The sequence below is a fragment of the Aotus nancymaae genome, unplaced genomic scaffold, assembly GCF_030222135.1.
Source record: "Aotus nancymaae isolate 86718 unplaced genomic scaffold, 86718_ANA_hifiasm-v0.15.2.pri h1tg000002l, whole genome shotgun sequence".
In the NCBI taxonomy this organism is placed as follows: Eukaryota; Metazoa; Chordata; class Mammalia; order Primates; family Aotidae; genus Aotus; species Aotus nancymaae.
The window spans coordinates 55,079,392-55,102,924 of NW_026988413.1; the positions used below are offsets into that span (position 1 = coordinate 55,079,392).

General features: G+C 39.3%; 2 protein-coding genes across 2 annotated transcripts in view; one reads left to right on the plus strand and one right to left on the minus strand.

Moving 5' to 3' along the window:
- LRRC17 (leucine rich repeat containing 17) overlaps positions 1-8,589 on the minus strand; it is a 30,733-nt gene extending 22,144 nt beyond the window's left edge. The window contains exon 1 of the mRNA XM_012456530.2: positions 8,385-8,589. The gene's annotated coding sequence lies outside the window, so the exon portion shown is untranslated. The remainder of the gene's footprint in view (positions 1-8,384) is intronic.
- The window catches only part of FBXL13 (F-box and leucine rich repeat protein 13), a 221,782-nt gene that overhangs the window by 69,367 nt on the left and 128,882 nt on the right, over positions 1-23,533 (plus strand). The window contains exon 9 of the mRNA XM_064383138.1: positions 8,315-8,444. Coding sequence (XP_064239208.1) covers positions 8,315-8,444 — 130 coding nt within the window. The remainder of the gene's footprint in view (positions 1-8,314; positions 8,445-23,533) is intronic.

The window sequence follows — 23,533 nt, forward strand, 5'->3', positions numbered from 1 at the left end:
TAGCTATATTTATGAGTTTCTTTGGCAAAAGTCAATGAAAACTTGTGAGAATTGATTGGCTACGTGGAATTTACAGTAAAGAATATTGTATGTTTTATCATTTGTAAGTTGTATGCTACACATCCTTTATATCCATAAAATAGTAAATACAAAATATAAAATTTTATAGTAAATGCACATACATTTATATGCATACTTTTTTTTGAAAAGCCAGTTGTTACTTATCAATATGCCAATAATTAAACTAGGAGCTAATTTATATATTTTTATTTGCATGATTTGATTTCTCTCCTTTTAAAAGTAAAAAAAAGTAAAAAATAGGGCCATGAAATGAATTCTAAAGAAGAATTTGGGAAAAGTATATAATTTGATAAGTATTGTTTCAACTTTCTAAACCAACTATTTTATATTTGCTTTCCTCTTTGAACCAGTAATATTTATTTATTTATTTATTGAGACACAGTCTTGCTTTGTCACCCAGGCTGGAATGCAGTGGTGTGATCTCGGCTCACTGCAACCTCCACCTCCTGGGCTCAAGCGATTCTCCTGCCCTAGCCTCTCAAGTAACTAGGATTACAGGTGTGCGCTTCCATGGCTAGCTAATATTTGTGTTTTCAGTAGAGACGAGGTTTCATCATATTGGCCAGGCTGGTCTCCAACTCCTGACCTCAAGTAATCCGCTCATCTTGGCCTCCTAAAGTGCTGGGATTACAGGCATGAGCCACCATGGCTGGCCTGAATTCATTTTTAACTGCTATTAACATAGTTACCATTGTTTTCTTTTGCTTGTGCTTTTTGGGGAATAACTACATTTCTCTGTATTTTTAACCTTTGTGATGTGGGATTTTAAGTTTATCTTTTATGTGTAGCACATAGCTAGCTTCTATTTTTAAATTCATTCTCTTTGCATTTTTAAGAGAGCAGTTTAAAAGATCACTATTTATTGTCAACATTGAGTGTACGGGCCGTGTGTGATGGCTTGCTGTAACCCCTGCAGTTTGGGAGGCATACTGCTTGAGCCTAGCAGTTTGAGACCAGCCTGGGCAACATGATAAAACCCCATCTCTACAAAAAAATACAAAAATTAGTGGGGTGTGGTAGCATGCACCTGTAGTCCCAGCTCCTCAGGAAGCTGAGGCAGGAGGATCACTTGAGCATGGGAGGTCAAGGCTGCAGTGAGTTGTGATTGTGTTTTGAAAGAGTGAGACCCTATCTCAAAAAAATTTTTGAGTGTATGGTTTTATTTTTATCATCTTGTTTTACATTTTGATTTTTATGTTACTGCACTTAAGAGTTTCTGACTTCTGCTTAATGAACTATGTTTACTTGTATAATAAACATAGGTATTCAAAAGATACATAAATATTCTGTTGTATATTCTAATTAGTAGCTATGGGCATGTTTTTAAAAAATACTTTGACAGGCATTTCTCTAATTACCAAAGTCAAGATGAAACAACAACTTTTGAGTCCTCCTATGTTACACAATGATATAATACATTTCAGTTGTCCCTCTACTTCTCCCTTGAACTTGATGCCCCTTCACTCCTACTCCCCTGTATGAACACATATTAATTATAGTTTTTGCTAATCATTTAACTTTCTTTTTAATATTGAATTTTGGTATTCGCACTCGATATTGTAATTATATTTATAATGAGTATGTAGTCTTAACTCTAGGCCATTCATTGATGGTCTTTTTTCTTATAACTTATTCTTTAGCCTTGACTTTGATTCATCTGATGATAACTAGAAATATAATTTTAAAAATCTTTTTTCAGTAAAGATGCAGGAGAGTTTTAGCCATTGATCTCTGAAAATGACTATTATTTTGCATGATAAACAAAACCTTATCTTTATGTATAGTTCTTGAATCATGTTCTGTATTTTATCTTTAAAACCCCGATGTTTTAAATATTGGTCCATAAACTTTGATATTTCAGGTTATAGAAAGTCTGAAGCTAGCATGATTTTTTGTTCCTTTGTTGGTAACCTATTTTTTCCTGCTAAGATGCTTACAAGACTTTCCTTTTCTCTGAGAAATTAAAGACATTTCCAAGCTTAACTATGTTCCTTCAATTAATTTTTCCTGGAACACATTAAACCTTTTGAACACTAAATCGTATTTTTTTCTCAGCTAGGGAAGGCATTTTTCTTCGTAACGCCTCTATCCATTTGTTGAGAGTTTATCATAAGAATATCCTTTTATTTTTAGATCCAATTTTATTCCTGTCCTTCAAAGATGTTTCTTTCATCATTTTTTATCTCTGTATGCCTTTCCATTAGCATACCTCCATCTCTTTATCAGTAGTTCTTGAAATATATTTTAGGAACAGCAGTATTCTGGTAAATGCTTAACAACTGGCTGGTGGCAAGGATGAGGAGAAGCACCAATTCCTAGTGTTTACTGCTTTCCGTGGTGTAAATAATTCCACTGTGGCCAATTTTAAGCTACCAACACAACGTCACTGAGTGTGGAGTTGGGAAGAGATGCTAACAATCAACTCCCTTGAGCTGGTGCAAGCTGGCTCCAGTGACCACTGTGGGAGGTCCCTGAGGTTTCTCTAACACCCTTTCAGGAATTCCTTAAGGTCCTCCAGTCCTATAATATTGAATGCCACTCAGTACTTTCTTGAGGCATTCTGTACTATGATATGTAAGTATGTGTATATATGTGTATGTATATGTGTATATATATATATATATATATGAATATATGTGCATGTATCTATGTGCATAAACATAGAAAAGGAGTATTATAAAATCCATAAATCATAGGTGAAAATCTGAACTTACAAAGTAGATGATTTGGGAGCCATTTTTTTGTTTTATTTTGTTTATAGACAGGCCTTGCCCTTACGTCCAGGCTAGAGTATCATGTGACAATAGCTCTCTGCAGCCTCAAACTTCTGGGCATGTCCAGCTAAATTAAAAAAAATTTTTTTTAGAAGCATGGTCTCATGATATTTCCCAGGCTGATCTCAGACTCATGGTCTTAAGCTATCCTCTTGCCTCAGGTTCCCAAAGTGCTGGGGTTATAGGCATGATCCACTCTGCCTGATCCAGAGAGTAGTTTATATCACATTACAAATTATTTTTTAACTTAAAACATACTTATTTTCAATCATACATTGAAATAGCTTTTTTTCTCCTTAGAAATTGAAGGTAATATGACAGCTATGCATATCTTTTTAGGGACATTTATTTTACAAGTGAAGTTATACCTTTAGTAGGCAATAGATAGAAAAGCAGGACCCAAAATAAGAATTTTGTTTGGTTTTTCCTTCTAGTTCTTGCCATTGAGAGAATATTCAGAATAGATACTGCTTGATACTGATGTATTTTGTCATATAAAAAAGTATACTAATCTATGATAAAAATACATTTCATAATGATTCTGTTTTTGCTCTGTTTTCCATTCTTTCAAATATGCTTGGATATGCAAAAATGTTCTTGAAACTGTAAATAACCAGAGAAATGTTGGTTGTTGCTGCTGTCATTCTCTCTTCATTGCCTTTAAGATTTCTTTCCAAAAAAAGTACTTGCCAAAAGAAAAATGTAATTTGTTTGTCCTTGGCAACAGTGATTTGCCAACTTTTTATCTGAATATTGTTTCTCACTTCTTTGGGGACTTGCTCAGTTTGTTTATTTTTTATTTTTTGTGACAGAGTCTCGCAATTCCATCTCCAGGCTGGAGTGCAATGGCACAATCTCGGCTCACTGCAACCTCTGACTCCCTGGTTCAAGTGATTCTCCTACTTCAGCTTCCCAAGTAGCTGGGATTACAGGCATGCGCCACCATGCCCAGCTAATTTTTGTATTTTTAGTAGAGACAAGGTTTCACCATTTTGGCCAGGATTGTCTCCATCTCCTGACCTCGTGATCCATCCGCCTCAGCCTCCCAAAGTTCTGGGATTACAGGCGTGAGCCACCATGCCCGGCCGCTCAGTTTTCTAAAGTTGAAAATGAGGGCTGCCCAAAGCTCATGCCCATTCCAGGAAATTTGTTGCCTCTAAATGTTTTCGGAATGAAACACTTTCTATTTATTCCTGTTGCCACAACCTAGGTGGCCCTCTTAGAACCTCATCTGGCACAGTATCTTGGTGGTGCTGCCCCTTGTCTTTCCTCCCTTCAGTCTGCTCTGTCTCATGCTACAAGAAGTGTCATCCTGGAACAATCTTCTTATCATGTCTTTGACATGCTTAAGGTCTAGATTCTTCCCTTACTCTCTGTTAACATTATCCAACAAACTTCTCTGCCTGGGTTTCCCAAGAGAAACCCTTGACTCTAGTCATCTGATTGCTACATGCTTCACATTCTCTATAGTTGGAATGCCTTTTTCCTTCTCAAGGCTGATCCACAGCCTTCACACCTTAAGTCTCACCATCTACCAGAAGTCCACAGGGATTTTTCCTTTTCCTGAATTCTAATAACAGCATTGATTCACTTGTTCACCATGTATTGATCAACTAGTTTGTGCAAAGCCTTCTGGGCATACAGTGCTGAGTAAAGCTATTATGATCTTTGCTCTTTAATTAAGTCTTAAATGCTGTAGTGGAGTAGTATCCAATTATTTTTTATATAGATGAATTGACCTTTCAATTGGCTTGGAAATTTCTTATTGTCAAGGACTATCATGATCTATAGTCTTACCAGTGCCCATCAAAGTGGGGCAAACAGAGTAAGCTGTTTTCTTGACTGGACAACTTCAAGGTCTACCCTATAAATAGAAGGCCAGATCACTCCATTTAGGTTTTCTGCAGAATTTGATTACTTGAAATGCCTCTGTGAAACCAAAGAGCCCAACACTCAACTCGAAAGGATCCACGTGCAAATTCCCTCTTTTACAGACTAAGCCTTGCCTTGGTTACTTTTTCAGAGAAATTTTTATTTAAATACATAATTTTCTATTCATCCTAGTAGCAAGTCTTTCAGGTGTTAGAGATTTAACACAAATGACTTCAATTCTTTAATGGAAAAAAGCCAAAAGAAAGGAGAAAAATAATCTTTGTAGTTTCTATAAGAATTGTAATTTCTTAAAGATTATAGTAGTAGCAGAATAAATAAATCACAAAGAGAGAACTCACACACCCCCAATAAGAAACAGTTATCAAATAATTAGAAAAAGATAAAAACACGCTGTAACTCAAAGCAGAATTAGAATTACCAAGTGTTCTCTGGCCTGGGAACATGATGAATCAGATTTTACTCACATAGGGAACACACATCTTTGCCAAAATTCAGAATAAAGAGTATCAGTATTGCACAAAATTTGCCACCTGTGATTTCACTGTCAACTGACAGTTTTCCCATTCCCAGCAGCTTTAAGTCTGCAGAACGGTAAATCTCGAGAAACGCCTACAGGGCCACTCAAGATTCCTGAACTTTGCTTTCAAACTGATGGTTCCCATGAGGTTCCACTGCAATCCAGGAGTCACTTAGTCTAATGAACAACCTCTTTTATCTAAACCAGAGGTTCTTAGCTGAGGAGCAGTGGATTCCCCTAAGAGGATCAGGGATAGAATTCAGGAGCTCCATGAATTTTAATGTGGGATTTAAAAAACTCATCTTTATTTTCATTAAGCTGTAACTGAAATGCAGTTTAAAACTAGAGAAGTAATAGCAGTCTCTGGGACATTTTCACCCATATAAATCACAAATATATTCTTACTACATTTCAGTTGTTATAAATATTCCAAAATATCACTGATACTTCACAATCACAACAGTTATTAGGACTGCCACTAGATTGTATTTAATATATTAATAAAGAGGCACATATATTACTATTCCACTCGTTTGTTCTTTTAAACAATATTTTGATAATTATATATTTCAATATAATTGGCTGTTTTTGTAATCTTATATATTTTATTTTATGCATTTAAAAATATGCTGAGAAAGAGTCCATAGACCTCAGCAGACTGCCAAAAGACAAAGGTGTTTGTGACATTAAAACAAAGTTAAGAGCCCCTAGCTCAATTTTCATTTTTAACATTTGTTAACTGATCACATGGATTTAAAGAAATTGAGTAACAGGTATAGATCAGGGTATAGACTCAATGTGAAATCCTCAAACTCTTGAAATTATTGTATGCACCACTCTTGGAGATAAGTATCCATTTCATTAAATGGAAGAATAATACAAACTCCATAAAAATAATGTGTTGTTATAATTTTACATAGTAGTAGCAATAATATTACATATTGTTTTAAATCTTCTACTATGTCCCTGTTGATTTTAATTGTTATAATCACCCTCAAGATAATACTATGACTTCTGCGTTCTCATTTAATTGTCACACCTTTAAAGGGAACAGGCAGATGAGATTACATCCATGTTACAGATGAGAAAACTGAGAGGTTCAGGAAAGCTAGAGGCCCCACAGTTGATCAGCGTTAAAAAAAAAGATAATATTTTAATCTACGCTTAACAAATGAGAAAACAATCTCTGAAAGGTTAGGGAGGTTGCAGTAAGTGTCAGGACTGGGGTTTGGTCGGATTCCAAAACCTTGTGTATTTTGCATTGTGTCATGCTGCCTACCTCACTACCTCTTTATTATTGAGCTCACATAGATTGCTAGAAATGACAACCTGGCGCGCCTCCCCCAACCCCAAGAAAATTGTACTCAGTTGAATCACAGGGTGCACTCAGGGAGAGGAAGATAACACATTTCCAAAACTTTAGCACAGCTCAGTCCACTCAACAGCCCCAAGAGAGGGGGCGTGTCTTTGGGATATTAGCACTGCTTTCTCCTTCAGGCCCTGCCCACCTAGTCACTGATGAGTCCAAAGCCTTCTCCCTCAGTCTGTTGAATCTCACGTACACAGCCATTCCCAGATCGGGACTTGTGTTCTGAATCAAGTAATTCGCTATGGAATGCAAATCATTATATCATATAGATGTGTTTTCAAAATCTGACTAATGGTCAATGCTTGTATATCTTATTTCCCATTTATGGGAAGGTAGACTTTATCATTCACCTGTGTGATTTTGTGAGGCAGAGAAGCATTTTCTCTTCACTTTTCATTCTTTTTGCTTTCTAATTTGCTATTAAACTGTTGCAGATTACAAATCAAGAGCATGATTGCTAATTCCATTAGAAGAGCAGGCAGTGGTGGGAGTCCTTGGCCTCTTAAAAAGTGCCAGGCTTTCCAGGCACAGTGGCTCATGCCTGTAATCCCAGCACTTTGGGAGGCTGAGGTGGGTGGATCACCTGAGGTCAGGAGTTCGAGACCAGCCTGGCCAACATGGCAAAATCCCGTCTCTGTTAAATATACAAAAATTAGCAGGGTGCAGTGGTGCATGCTTGTAATCTCAGCTACTAGGGAGGCTGAGGCAGGAGAATCGCTTGAACCCTGGGAGCAGAAGTTGCAGTGAGCTAAGATTGTGCCATTGCACTCCAGCCTGGGCAACAAGAGGGAAACTCCATCTCCAAAAAAAAAATAATAATAATAATGCCAGGCTTTGGAGGGCTTGGAAAAGTGTCCACAGAGTGTTCTCAAACTGCAAGCCCTCGTATGGTAGTATGGGCGCATCCTAACTACCCTTCTTTTTTCTGGAAGCTCTCATTTTGGTCATTGTGGTAATACCATATTTAATCTGTTTCAACTCCAGTGAGATTTATAGTCTCTGATGTTGTTTTTAATTCTTCTCATGTGTTGCCCACTTATTTGCAAACTGGTCTTCTTAATCCATGTTAAACTCTGCATATCAATTAGTCTTTCATTAACTATAATAATGAAACTGTTACTTATAAAATCATACATATTTAAACCTATTTTTTCAACTCATTTATCAGATCTCTTTTAAGAGTCTAGTTATGTTCAATTTTGTCTTCTGCCCCAAATCCTCACTCTCCTGTAACAGTTAATCTCCATTTAAATGTTTATAAAGGATTTGTCCTTCTAGATATTTTGCACATTATTTTGGTGCTCCAGAGATAAAACCTAAAAGCAACAATAAACTCTGCAAATTTGGTTTCACTTCCAAACAATATGATTGCCTCCCCCACCTCACACACACTAAAAAAGCTTTATCCCAGTCAACTTTCTTAAAAATCTAGGCAAGTAGTATTGAATTATTAATACTTTCACTTGAAATATATTATAATTATGTGTTACCTTATATAACACTGTAGTATCCTTTAATTAACAGGTAGAGAGTTAACAGTAAAGTTAAACTGCTGAACATCTGCAAGAAGAGTTGAATTTACAGTTTTACTTTTCTTTGTCATAGTGGCTTAACCAAGATTTGAGAGAACAACTGAAGTATAATACTTTCCTTCCTCCCTTTCTTGCCTTGTCTTTTCAGGCACTTCCACAACTTACAGAATCTTAGTTTGGCTTATTGCAGAAGGTTCACAGACAAAGGCTTACAGTACCTGAACTTGGGGAATGGATGCCACAAGCTCATCTATCTGGACCTCTCCGGCTGCGCCCAGGTTTGTCTTTCAGTTTTCTCTTTGCTGCAGTGAGCGAGGAAGTTCTCCGGAGAACGGGCTGCATTCAGCCCTCGCGTTATACTAATGCTGTGCACGGACCGCAGCACACTTTTCAGAGGTTTTAAATTACATGGCCCCAGCTGCTGAAATATTCCCCAGGATCGCTACTATAGGCTCTTGGCTTCCTTCCACTGGAGTGTCACACAGACAAACAGGCAGAGCTCATTGGATGAGGAAACGGACCACTTTTGTGGAGACAGTCTAAGCACAATTCTAAAGCAGAGTCCAAATCCTGAAAAGTCTGGAGTTGCTACCAAGACACAAACAAAGGAGAACGTTTTAGGGTAGAATTTTGCACAGGATTCCTGAAAAGTCAATTAACTCCCATATGGGTTTTCTTTTTGGGTAAAATGCTACAAGTGATAAATAGGAAAAGAAAATAAAACAAAACATTGTAATTTTAAAAATTGCATTACACCCTTGGGCTAAATAACATGAAGATTTGAGATCTGCATGGGAAAATATTTTAAGTTTGAGGGAACAGGACTTGGAAAGTTGGGCAGAAAATTGGGTAAAGTTGCAGAGGATAGGACACGGCACTTTGGAAGTAGTTGCTGCCTCATTGATAGTTTCTTCTGCTTTAATTTCAATAGATTTAAGTCATAATACTTTTAACTTATTTTCTGGCTGAAATAAGTTAGTTATTATTGATAGTTATTATTTTTTGAGTCATTACTGTATGCCAAGCATTGTGTTGAGTGCTATACACAGATCAGATTTACTCCTAATACAATGCTGTGTGGTATGTATTTACTATGCTTGTTTACAAATGAAGAGACCAAGGCTCAGGGTGGTTGAATAAGTTGCCCAAGCTTGCACAGCTGGTGAAAGCACATGGCACTAGTACAGTATTAAGCATCCATTGGTAGACACTGGGGCAGACAGAGTCCCCTGGGAGAGTGGAAAATACAGGGGCAGCACAGGTTTCTCCTTCAGGTTCTTGAAAGGATAGAATTCTTACCTAGTCACCACCACTGACATCCCGTGGTATCCTGATGCACTGGGTAGTCAGGAGGAAGTTGGGGCAAGGAGAGGGGGATTCTAAGTTAGGGCTGTAACCATCTAACATTAATATTTGTTTAAAACTGACCTACTGATGTATAGCTTTTTAAACATCAACATAACTTTATGACTGAGATGGCATTGACGTTCTCCTCAGCATGACTGAACTTTAGATGGGCTTCTTACTAACTGTAGGCCCTGACTTTTTGTTTTCTTGTTTCTTAGAGCATTTGTTTCAGAAAACTTGGAATTGTAAATTCTTTCTCTGCCTCCTTTGAGAGGTCTTTTTAAAAAAAGCTTCTTGACAGTTTTACAACTCAGGAATGTCTTCCTCAAGGACCTTGGAGCTATCCCTTTGATAAATAATCATCAAAGATAGCACCCCCAACTCCCAGTTCCTGTGGGAGGGTAGAAGCCTAACTTTGATGGGCCCCAATTAGCAAACACAGATGGCCTAATCACAGAGAAAAATATTTGCAAACTCAGGATCAACTTAATTTGCTTGACATATCCCACTGATAAGCCTCCCTACTAACTATAAATCCTTCAGTACTTTTCTAACTCACCCATGTGCTTAAACCCTCCTCGTTTTTCTGTTTTTCAATCACCATGAGGCAGTTATTACAGCAATAACACACAAATGCACACATAAGTGTCCTAAGGATAAATATTCTCAGACACATTTAAGTTTAAATCAGAAGCTTCAAATCTATGACCTACTGCTCAGATATGCGTGCAAAACACAGATAATTGGAGGAGGCGGAGCAAGATGGCAGAACAGAAGGCTCCACCCATTGTCCCCTGCCCAAGAACACCAAGTTAACAACTATCTACATAGAAAAAACACCTTCATAAGAACCAAAAATCAGATGAGCACTCATCGTACCTGGTTTTAGCTTCATGTGGCTGAGTCACTGAAGAGCTAAAAAAAACAGTCCTGAATTGGCAATGCCACCCCTCCAGCATGGGGCAGAGAGCCTCTCCAGGCACTGGGGGAGGGAAAACACAGCAATTGTGAGGCATTGAACTTAGTGCTGTCCTGTTGGATCAGTGAGGAAAACTGGACCAGACTTAGCTGATCCCCACCCACGGAGGGAACATTTAACCCAGCCCTAGACACAGGGGAATTGCTAATCCCAGCAGTCAGAACTTGAGTTCCTGTACATCTTGCCACCAAGGGCTATAGTACGCTGTGCCTCCAGGTAAGCTTGAAAGGCAGTCTAGGCCATAAGATCTGTAACTCAGGCGAATCCTAGTGCTCAACTAGGCCCAGAGACAGTGGACTGAGGGGCACATGACATACTGAGACACCAGCTGGGGCAGCCAAGGGAGTACTGGCATCATCCCCTGCCTCCAACCCTGCAAACAACCTGAAGCCTCACAGCTCATTGCTTCAAAGGAGACCCCTTCCTTTCCCTTGAGGAGAGGAGAGCGAAGAGTGGGGAGGACTTTGTCTCGCATCTTGGATACCAGCTCAGCCTTGGCAGAATAGGACAACCGTCAGAGTCATGAGGCCCTCATTCCAGGTTCTAGCTCCCAAGTGACATTTCTAGACTCACCCTGGGCCAGAGGAAACCTGCTGCCTTGAAGGAAAGTACCCAGTCCTGGCAACATTCATCACCTGCTAACTGAAGAGCCCTTGGGCTCTAAATAACCAGCAGCAACACCTAGCTACTACATTGAGGGCCTTGGGTGAGCCTGTGTGACTTGCAGGTTTCAAATGAGACTAAGCACATTACCAGCTGGGGTAGCTATGGGGCAAAACTCCTTTTTCTTGAAAGGGAAAAGCAATGGAGATGTTGTCTTGAACCTTAGATACCAGCATGGTCACAGCAGGTTAGAGCACCAAGGGAGACTCTTGGGGTCCCTGATTCTAGAACTTGACTCTTGTATGGCAATTCTGGACCTGCCCTGGGCCAGAGGGGAACCCACTACCCTGAAGGATGAGTCCCAGGCTAGGCAGCGTTCACCACAAGCTGACTTAAGAGCCCTTGGTCCTTAAGAGAATGTCATTGGTAGTTTGACAATACTCTTCATGGCCTGGGGTGGCAGTGGCTACAGGATAAGGCTTCTCTGCCTTCAGAAAGGGGAGGAAGAGTGGGAAGGACTGGATCCTGTAGTTTAAGTGCCAGCTCAGCTGCAGTGCAATAGAACACCAAGTAGACTTCTAAAGTTTTTGACTCTAATCCCTGATTCCCAGAGGGCACTAAGGACTCACCTGGGGCCTGGGGGACCTCACCACCCTGAACAGAAGGACACAGGCCTGGCTGACCTTGCCACCTGCTGATTGTAGAGCCCTAGGGCCTTGAGGAAACAATGGCAGTAGCCAGGAAGTGGTTATAGCAGGCCTTGGCAAGACCCAGTGCTGTTATAGCTTCATGTCTGACCCAATGCAGTCATAGTGGTGGAGGCTATAGGGGTGCTTGTGTCACTCTACCACAAGCTTTGGGTGGCTCAAAACAGAGAGAGACTTTGTTTGGGAGACAGTAAGGGAAGAGAACAAGAGTCTCTGTCTGGTAATCAAGAGAATTCTTCCAGATCTTGTCCAAGACCATCAGGGTGGTACCTGGGCAAGTGTACAAGAACCACAGCATTACTGGGCTTGGGGTGCTCCCTAAAGCAGTTACAGCTTGGATCACAACACTCAAGTCCTTACAAATATCTGGAAAGCCTTCCCAAGAAGGATGGCTACAAATAAGCTCAGACAGTGAAGACTACAATAAACACCTAACTCTTCAATGCCCAAACACTGAAGAATACTAGTGTTAATACCACCCAGGAAAACATGACCTCACCAAATTAACTAAATAAGGTATCAGGGCAATCCTAGAGAAACAGATATGTAATCTTTCAGACAGAGAATTCAAAATAGCTATGTTGAGGAAATGCAAACGAATTCAAGATAACACAGAGAAGAAATTCAGAATGCTATTAGATAAATTTAACAAAGAGATTGAAATAATTAAAAAACAGAAATTCTGGTGCTAAAAAATGCAATTGGCATATGGAAGAATGCATAAGAGTCCTTTAATAGCAGAATTGATCAAACAGAAGAATTAGTGAGCTTAAAGACAGACTATTTTCCTTTACCTCTTGGGTAAAAAGACGAAAGAAAAAAAAAGACAGACTCTTTGAAAATATGAAGTCAGAGGAGACAAAAAAATTAAAAACAATGAAGCACACCTATGGGATCTAAATAGCTTCAAAAGGGTAAGTCTAAGAGTTATTGACTTTAAGGGGGAGGTACAGATGGAAGTAGAAAGTTTATTCAAAGGGAAAATAACACAGCCTAGCCAACATGGTGAAACCCTGTCTCTACTAAAAATACAAAAATTAGCCAGACGTGGTGGTGGGTGCCTGTAACCTGAGGTAATCGGGAGGCTGACACAGGAGAATTGCTTGAACCCAGGAGGTAGAGGTTACAGTGAGCCAAGGCTGTGTCACTGCACACCAGCCTGGGCAACAGAGTGAGACTCTATGTCAAAAACAAACAAAAACCAAAGGGATAATGACACAGAACCTCCAGAAACCTAGAGAATGATATCAATATCCAAGTACAAGAAGGTTATAGAACATCAAGAAGATCTCACCCAAAGTAGATGACTTCAAGGCATTTAATAATCAAGTTCTCAAAGGTCAAGGACAAAGAAAGGATCCTAAAGGCAGCAAGAGAAAAGAAACAAATAACATACAATGGAGCTCCAATATGTTTGGCAGCAACTCTTCAGTGTAAACCTCACATGCCAGAAGAAAGTGGCATGACATATTTAAAATACTGAAGGAAAAAAAACTTTTACCCTCAAATAGTAGATCTTGTGAAAATATCCTTCAAACATGAAGGAGAAATAAAGACTTTCCCAGACAAAAGCTGAGAGACTTCATCAACAGTAGGCCTGTCCTACAAGAAATGCTAAAGGAAGTACTTCAATGAGAAAGAAAAGGACATTAACAAGCAATAAATAATCACCTGAAGGTACAAAACTCACCAGTAATAGTAAGTACACAGAAAAACACAGAATATTACAACACCATAATTGTGGTGTGTAAACTACTCTTATCCTAAGTAGGAAGACTAAATGATGAACCAATTAAAAATAACAACAACTTTTCGAGACTTAATCAGTACAATGAGATATAAATAGAAACCTCAAAAAGTTAAAAAGCGGGGCAGGGGGACAATGTTAAACCATTGTGATATGGTTTGGCTGTGTCTCTGCTCAAATCTCATCTTGAATTCTCATGTGTTGTGGGAGGTAATTGAATCATGGGGGCAGGTCTTTCCCATGCTGTTCTCATGAGAGTGAATAAGTCTCACAAGGTCTGATGGTTTTATCAGAGGCTTCTCCTTTTGCATCTTTCTCATTTTTTTTCTTGCCACCACCATGTAGTAAGTGCCTTTTGACTCCTGCCATGATTTTGAGGCCTCTGCAGCCATGTGGAACTGTAAGTCCAATTAAACCTTTTTCTTCCCATTCTCAGGTATATCTTTATTAGCAGTGTGAAAATGGACTAATGCACATAGAATTTTTATTAGTTTCTTTTTTTTAATTATTGCATTTGGGCTCTGGGGTACATGTGCACATCCTGCTTCCTGCAGGATTGTTGCATAGGTACATACATGCCATGGTGATTTGCTGTCTCCGTCCTCTCCTCCCCGTGGCCTGCGTCAGGCATTTCTCCTGCTGTTATCCCTCTCCGTCCTCCCCGCCCCCCTTGCTGTCCCTCCCGTCCCCTTCATCCCCTCACCTAGCCCTGTGAGTGTTGTTCCCTTCTCTCTGCCCAAGGGTTCTTATTGTTCATCACCCGCCTATGAGTGAAAACATGCAGTGTTTGGTTTTCTGTTCTTGTGTCAGTTTGCTGAGAATGATGGTTTCTAGATCCATCCATGTCTCTGCAAAGGACATGAACTTGTCGTTCTTTTATGGCTGCATAGTATTCCATGGTGTATATGTGCCACATTTTCTTTGTCCAGTCTATCTCTGATGGGCATTTGGGTTGGTTCCAGGTCTTTGCTATTGTAAACAGTGCCACAATGAATATATGTGTGCATGTGTCTTTATAATAGAATGATTTATAATCCTTTGGGTACATACCCAGTAATAAGATTGCTGGGTCAAATGGAATTTCTATTTCTACATCTTTGAGGAATCACCACTCTCTCTTCCATAATGGTTGAACTAATTTACACTCCCACCAACAGTGTAAAAGTGTTCCTTTTTCTCCACATCCTCTGCAGCATCTGTTGTCTCCAGATTTTTTAATGATCACCATTCTGACTGGCATGAGATGGTATCTCAATGTGGTTTTGATTTGCATTTCTCTAATGACCAATGATGATGAGCATTTTTTCATATGTTTGTTGGCTGCATATTTGTCTTCTTTTGAAAAGTGTCTGTTTATATCCTTTGCCCACTTTTGGATGAGTTTGTTTTTTTCTTGTAAATCTGCTTTAGTTCTTTGTAGATTCTGCATATTAGCTCTTTGTCAGATGGGTAGATTGCAAAAAATTTTTCCAATTCTGTTGGTTGTCAGTTTACTCTAATGATTGTTTCTTTGGCTGTGCAGAAGCTCTTAAGTTTAATTAGATCCCATTTGTCTATTTTGGCTTTTGTTGTCATTGCTTTTGGTATTTTAGTCTTGAAGTCCTTGCCTGTGCCTGTGTCCTGAATGGTTTTGCCTAGGTTTTCTTCTAGGGTTTTTATGTTGTTAGTTCTTATCTTTAAATCTTGAATCCATCTGGAGTTCATTTTTGTATAAGGTGTAAGAAAGGGGTCCAATTTCTGCTTTCTGCACATGGCAAGCCAGTTTTCCCAACACCATTTATTAAACAGGGAATCCTTTCCCCATTGCCTGTTTTGTCAAAGATCAGATGATTGTAGATGTGTGGCATTACTTCTGAGGCCTCTGTTCTGTTCCATTGGTCTATATCTCTGTTTTGGTACCAGTACCATGCTGTCTTTATTACTGTAGCCTTGCAGTATAGTTTGAAGTCAGGTAGCGTGATGCCTCCAGCTTTGTTCTTTTTGCTTAGGATTGTCTTAGCTATGTGGACTTTCTTTTGGTTCCATATGAAGTTTAAAGTGGTTTTCTCTGGTTCTGTAAAGAAGGTCAATGGTAGCTTGATGGGGATAGCATTGAATCTATAAACTACTTTGGGCAGTATGGCCATTTTCACAATACTGATTCTTTCTAACCATGAGCATGGAATGTTTTTCCATCTGTTTGTGTCCTCTCTTATTTCCTTGATCAGTGGTTTGTAGTTCTTCTTGAAGAGATCTTTTACATCCTCTGTTAGTTGTATTCCTAGGTATTTTATTCTCTTTGTAGCAATTGTAAATGGGAGTTCGCTCATGATTTGGCTCTCTGTTAGTCTGTAATTGGTGTATAGGAATGCTGTGATTTCTGCACATTGATTTTGTATTCTGAGACTTTGCCAAAGTTGCTTATCAGCTTAAGGAGGTTTTGGGCTGATACGATGGGGTCTTCTAAATATACGATCATTGTTGTCTGCAAATAAGGACAATTTGATTTCTTCTTTTCCTAACTGAATGCTCTTTATTTCTTTTTCTTGCCTGATTGCTTTGGCTAGAACTTCCAATATTATATTGAATAGGAGTGGTGAGAGAGGCCATTCTTGCCTAGTGCCAGTTTTTAAAGGGAATGCTTCTAGTTTTTGCCCATTCAGTATGATATTGGCTGTGGGTTTGTCATAAATAGCTGTTATTATTTTGAGATACGTTCATTGATGCCTAGTTTATTGAGAGTTTCTTTATTTTTTATTTTTTTTATTTTTTTATTTTTTATTTATTTATTTTTTTATTGTATTTTAGGTTTTGGGGTACATGTGAAAAACATGCAAGGATGTTGCATAGGTGCATACGTGGCAGTGTGATTTGCTGCCTCGCTCCCCTTCACCTATATCTGGCATTTCTCCCTATGCTATCCCTCCCCAACTCCCCACCCCCCCCGCTGTCCCCCTCCCCTCCAACAGACCCCCGTGTATAGTGCTCCCCTCCCTGTGTCCATGTGTTCTCCTTGTTCAACACCCACCTATGAGTGAGAACATGTGGTGTTTGATTTTGTGTTCTTGTGTCAGTTTGCTGAGAATGATGTTTTCCAGGTTCATCCATGTCCCTACGAAGGACGTGAACTCCTCATTTTTAATGGCTGCATAATATTCCATGGTGTATATGTGCCACATTTTTCCTGTCCAGTCTATCATCGATGGGCATTTGGGCTGGTTCCAGGTCTTTGCTATTGTAAACTGTGCTGCAATGAACATTCGTGTGCATGTGTCCTTATAGTAGAACGATTTATAATCCTTTGGATATATGCCCAGTAATGGGATTGCTGGGTCAAATGGAATTTCTATTTCTAGATCCTTGAGGAATCGCCACACTGTTTTCCACAGTGGTTGAACTAATTTACACTCCCACCAACAGTGTAAAAGTGTTTCTATTTCTCCACATCCTCTCCAGCATCTGTTTTCTCCAGATTTTTTAATGATCGCCATTCTAACTGGCGTGAGATGGTATCTCAATGTGGTTTTGATTTGCATTTCTCTAATGACCAGTGATGATGAGTATTTTTTCATATGTTTGTTGGCCTCATGTATGTCTTCTTTTGTAAAGCATCTGTTCATATCCTTCGCCCATTTTTGAATGGGCTTGTTTGTTTTTTTCTTGTAAATCTTTTTTAGCTCGTTGTAAATTCTGGATATCAGCCCTTTGTCAGACGGGTAGGCTGCAAAAATTTTTTCCCATTCTGTTGGTTGCCGATTCACTCTATCGACTGGTTCTTTTGCCGTGCAGAAGCTGTGGAGTTTGATTAGGTCCCATTTGTCTATTTTGGCTTTTGTTGCCAATGCTTTTGGTGTTTTGGTCATAAAGTCCTTGCCTACGCCTATGTCCTGAATGGTTTTGCCTAGGTTTCCTTCTAGTGTTTTTATGGTGTTAGATCTTATGTTTAAGTCTTTAATCCATCTGGAGTCAATTTTAGTGTAAGGTGTCAGGAAGGGGTCCAGTTTCTGCTTTCTGCATATGGCTAGCCAGTTTTCCCAACACCACTTATTGAACAGGGAATCCTTTCCCCATTGCTTGTTTTTTTCAGGTTTGTCAAAGATCGGGTGGTTGTAGATATGTTGTGTTGCCTCTGACGCCTCTGTTCTGTTCCATTGGTCTATATCTCTGTTTTGGTACCAGTACCATGCTGTTTTGATTACTGTAGCCTTGTAGTATAGTTTGAAGTCCGGTAGTGTGATGCCTCCTGCTTTGTTCTTTTTGCTTAGAATTGACTTGGCTATGCGGGCTCTCTTTTGGTTCCATATGAAGTTTAAGGTGGTTTTTTCCAGTTCTGTGAGGAAGCATTCCCTTTGAAATCTGGCACTAGACAAGGATGCCCTCTCTCACCACTCCTATTCAATATAGTACTGGAAGTTCTAGCCAGAGCAATCAGGCAAGAAAAAGAAATAAAGGGTATTCAGTTAGGAAAGGAGGAAGTCAAATTGTCTCTATTTGCAGATGACATGATTGTATATCTAGAAGACCCTATCACCTCAGCCCAAAATCTCCTGAAACTGATAAGCAACTTTAGCAAAGTCTCAGGATACAAAATCAATGTGCAAAAATCACAAGCATTCCTATACACCAATAACAGACTTAAAGCCAAATCAAGAACGAACTGCCATTCACAATTGCTACAAAGAGAATAAAATACCTAGGAATACAACTAACAAGGAACGTAAAGGACCTCTTCAAGGAGAACTACAAATCACTGCTCAACGAAATAAGAGAGGACACAAACAGATGGAGAGTTTTTAGCATAAAGGACTATTGAATTTTGTCGAAGGCCTTCTCTGCATCTGTTGAGATAATCATGTGGTTTTTGTCTTTGGTTCTGTTTATGTGGTGGATTACATTTATAGATTTGCATATGTTGAACCAGCCTTGCATCCCTGGATGAAGCCTACTTTATTGTGGTGGATAAGGTTTTTGATGTGCTATTGGATTCAGTTTGCCAGTATTTTATTGAAGATTTTTGCATCAATGTTCATCATGGCTATTGGCCTGTAATTTTCTTTTTTAGTTGTGTCTCTGCCAGGTTTTGGTATCAGGATGATGATGTTGGTCTCATAGAAAGAATTACGGAGGATTCCCTCTTTTTGTATTGTTTGGAATAGTTTCAGAAGGAGTGGTACCAGCTCCTCTTTGTATGTCTGGTAGAATTGGCTGGGAACCTGTCTGGACCTGGGCTTTTTTTGGTTGGTAGGCTATTAATTGCTGCCTTGACTTCAGACTTTGTTATTGGTCTATTCAGCATTTCAATTTCTTCTTGCTTAGTCTTGGGAATGTGCAAGTGTCCAGGAATTTATCCCTTTCTTCAAGATTTACTGGTTTATGTGCATAGAGTTGTTTGTAGTAATCTCTGATGGTCGTTCATATTTATGAGGAATTGGTGGTGATCTCCCCTTTATCGTTTTTTATTGCATCTACTCAGTTCTTCTCTTTTATTAGTCTAGCTAGCAGTCTGTCTATTTTGTTGATCTTTTCAAAAAACCAGCTCCTGGATTTATTGATTTTTTTGAAGGGTTTTTTGTGTCTTTATCTCCTTCAGTTCTGCTCTGATCTTAGTTATTTCTTGTCTTCTGCTAGATTTTGAGTTTTTTTGATCATGCTCCTCTAGCTCTTTCAATTTTGATGATAGGGTGTTGATTTTAGATCTTTCCTTGTTCTCATGTGGGCATTTATTGCTGTATATTTCCCTCTATACACTGCTTTAAACATGTCCCAAAGGATCTGGTATGTTGTGTCTTCATTCTCATTGGTTTCGAAGAACAATTTTATTTCTACTTTCATTTCATTGTTTATCCATTCATCATTCGGGAGCAAGTTGTTCAGTTTCCATGTGATTGTGCAGTTTTGAGTGTTCTTATTCTTTTTTTTTTTTTTTTGAGACGGAGTTTCGCTCTTGTTACCCAGTCTGGAGTGCAATGGCACAATCTCGGTTCACCGCAACCTCTGCCTCCTGGGTTCAAGCAATTCTCTTGCCTCAGCCTCCTGAGTAGCTGGGATTACAGGCATGCGCCACCACGCCCAGCTAATTTTTTGTATTTTTAGTAAAGACGGGGTTTCACCATGTTGACCAGGATGGTCTCGATCTCTTGACCTTGTGATCCACCCGCCTTGGCCTCCCAAAGTGCTGGGATTACAGGCGTGAGCCACCGCACCCGGCCCTTGAGTGTTCTTCTTAATCCTGAGTTCTGATTTGATTGCACTGTGGTCTGAGAGACTGTTTGTTTTTATTTCCATTCTTTTGCATTTGCTGAGGAGTGATTTACTTCCAATTATGTGGTCAATTTTGGAGTAATTGCAATGTGGTGCTGAGAAGAATGTGTATTCTGTGGATTTAGGGTGGAGTGTCCTGTAAATGTCCATTAGATCCGCTTGGTCCAGATCTGTGTTCAAGTCCTCGATATCCTTGTTGACTTTCTATCTCGTTGATCTGTCCAGTGTTGTCAGCAGAGTGTTAAAGTCTCCCACTATTATTGTGTGGGAGTCTAAGTCTCTTTGTAGGTCATTAAGAACTTGCTTTATGTATCTGGATGCTCCTGCATTGGGTGCATATATATTTAGGATAGTTAGCTCTTCTTGTTGCATTGATCCTTTTACCATTATGTAATGTCCTTCTTTGTCTCTTTTGATCTTGTTGGTTTAAAATCCTTTTTATCAGAGACTAGGATTGCTACCCCTGCTTTTTTTTTTTTTTCCTCCATTTGCTTGGTAGATCTTCTTCCATCCCTTTATTTTGAGTCTATGTGAGTCTTTGCATGTGAGATGGGTCTCCTGAATACAGCACACCAATAGGTCTTGACTTTTTATCCAGTTTGTCAGTCTGTGTCTTTTGATTGGGGTATTTAGGCCATTTACATTCAATATTAATATTGTTATGTTTGAATTTGGTCCTGCCATTTTGTTACTGGCTGGTTGTTTTGCCCATTCGTTGACAGTTTCTTCATTGTGTCATTGTTCTTTACCATTTGGTATATTTTTGCAGTGGCTGGTACTTGTTTTTTTTTTCCCTGTTTAGTACTTCCTTCAGTTGCTCTTGTGAGGTGGGTCTTGTAGCGATGAACTCTCTTAGCAATTGCTTGTCTGTAAAGGATTTTATTTCTTCTTCACTTATGAAGCTTAGTTTGGCCGGATATGAAATTCTGGGTTGAACGTTCTTTTCTTTAAGGATGTTGAATATTGGCCCCCACTCCTTTCTAGCTTGTAGAGTTTCTGCCGAGAGATCCGCTGTGAGTCTGATGGTCTTTCCTTTGTGGGTGACTCGACCTTTCTCTCTGGCTGCCTTTTGGATTTTTTCCTTCGTTTCAACCCTGGTGCATCTGACAATTATGTGCCTTGTGGTTGCTCTTCTTGAGGAATATCTTTGTGGTGTTCTCTGTATTTTCTGGATTTGAATGTTGGCCTGCCTTGTTAGGGTGGAGAAGTTCTCTTGGATAATATCTTGAAGAGTGTTTTCCAACTTGAATTCATTCTCTCCGTCACATTCAGGTGTGCTGATCAAGCGTAGATTAGGTCTTTTCACGTAATCCCATAATTCTTGGAGGCTTTGTTCGTTTTTTTCACTTTTTTTTTCTAATCTTGCCTTCTCATTTTATTTCATTGATTTGATCTTCTATCTCTGATATCCTTTCTTCTGCCTGATTGATTCGGCTGTTGAAACTTGTGTATGCCTCACGAAGTTCTCGTGCTGTGTTTTTCAGATCCATCAAGTCGTTTATGTTCTTCTCTAAGCTTGTTGTTCTAGTTTGCATTTCGTCTAACCTTTTTTTAAGGTTCTTAGTTTCTTTGCATTGGGTTAGAACATGGTCTTTTAACTCAGAGAAATTTGTTATTACCCACCTTCTGAAGCCTGCTTCTATCAATTCATCAAATTCATTCTCTGTCTTTTTTTGTTCCCTTGATGGTGAGGAGTTGTAATCCCTGGGAGGAGAAGAGGTGTTCTGGTCTTTGATGGTTTCATCTTTTTTGTGCTGCTTTTTTCCCATCTTCGTGGATTTATCTCCCTTTGATCTTTGATGTTGGTGATTTCCGGAGGAGTCTCTGTTGGAACTATATCTTTTTTGACCTGTAGAGGGTGTTGCTAGGCTCTCTAGGATTCAGTCAGGTTGCTGGCTGGGTGGTCCTTGCCTGGAGTTTGTTTGCAGGTGAGATTGGCACCGCCTTCCCAATAGCATCTCTCCTGAGCTCTATCTGCTTGGTTGGGGTCAAACTGGTGTATTTGCTGCCAAGCTCTCTAGCAAGGGCTTCTGTTTGAGTTCTTTGGGGGTGCGGCCTGCTGGCCTTATGGCCTGTTTCCCTGCTTTCAACTCTGCCTCCCTCTGTGGGATGGTCCCTCCCACTGATGTTAGTCCAAACTTCCACTGAGGTCTGTGTGACAACTTACTGTGCCCGGCAGGAGCTGCAGCTCAGATTTGCATGACAACTCATGGCGCCCCTCAGTTTGGCGGGGCTCTCATGGACCGTGGGTTGCAGGAGGGATAAGGTAAGCACATGATCTGAATTGGAGCACCGATGGGGTGAAGCCCCCCTACCCTCTGAGTCGGCTGCATGTTCCAGTTGGGGACACGTCTTGCCCTGTCTTGGTTTGCCCCCCTGGGTGACTCTCACCCTACGGCTCCTTCCCTGGGCTATTTTCAGAGCCCTGTCAGTCCCACGGAAACAAACCTGGCACCTCGTTTGGAATCGTGAAGTCCTCTAGCCCTCTGCATCTCATTTGCTGGGAGCTGCATTCTGGTGTTGCCTTCTCTCGGCTATCTTGGCACTGCATCAATTTTTATTAGTTTTTTATGTTTATTTGTTTGTTTATACAAACAGCATTAAGTTGTTATCAGGTTAAAACAATGGGTTTATAGGCCAGTTTTTGCAAGCCTTACGGTAACCTCAAGCCAAAAATCACACAGTAGACACACAAAAAAGTAAAAAGCAAGAAATTAAATAATATCACCAGAGAAAATTGCCTTCACTTGAAGAAGACAGGAAGGAAAGAAGAAAAAGAAGACCACAAAACAACCAGAAAACAAACAACAAAATAGCAGAAGTAAGTAAGTCCTTACTTATCAATAATAATATTGAATGTAAATGGACTAAACTCTCCAATGAAAAGATATAGACTGACTGAATGGATGAAAAAACAACATACATTGATCTCTTGCCTAAAAGAAACACACTTCACCCATAAAGACATGCATACACTAAAAATAAAGGAATGGACAAAGATATTCCATGCCATTGAAAATCAAAAAAGAATGGGAGTCACTATACTTATATCAGATGAAATAGGTTTAAAGACCAAAATGATAAGAAGAGACAAAGAAGGTCACTATGTAATGATAAAGGGGCCAATTCAGTCAGGAGATATAACAATTTTAAAAATATATGCACCCAACACTGGAGCACCCAGATATATAAAGCAAATATAATTAGTGCTGAAGAGAGAGATAGGCCCCAATGCAATAGTAGCTGGAAACTTCCATATCCCACTTTCAGCATTGAACAAATCTTCCAGACAGAAAAGCAACAAAGAAACATCAGACTTAATCTACACTATAGACAAAATGGATCTAATAGATATTTACAGAATATTTCATTCAGGAGCTGCCACATACACATTCTTTTCCTCAGCACATGGATTAATCTCAAGGATAGATCATATGTTCACAAAACAAATTTTAAAACATTCAAAAAAAACTGAAATAATATCAATCATCTTCTCTGACTACAGTGGAATAAAACTAGAAATTAGTAATGAATGAAATTTTGGAACCTATACAAATACATGGATGTTAAACAATATGCTCCTAAATGACCAGTGGGCCAATGAAGAAATTAGGAAGGAAATTGAAAAATATCTTGAAACAAATGATATTGGAAACACAACATACAAAAACCTATGGGATACAGAAAAAGCAATACTCTGGGAAGTTTATAGCTATAAGTGCCTACATCAAAAAAGAGGAAAAA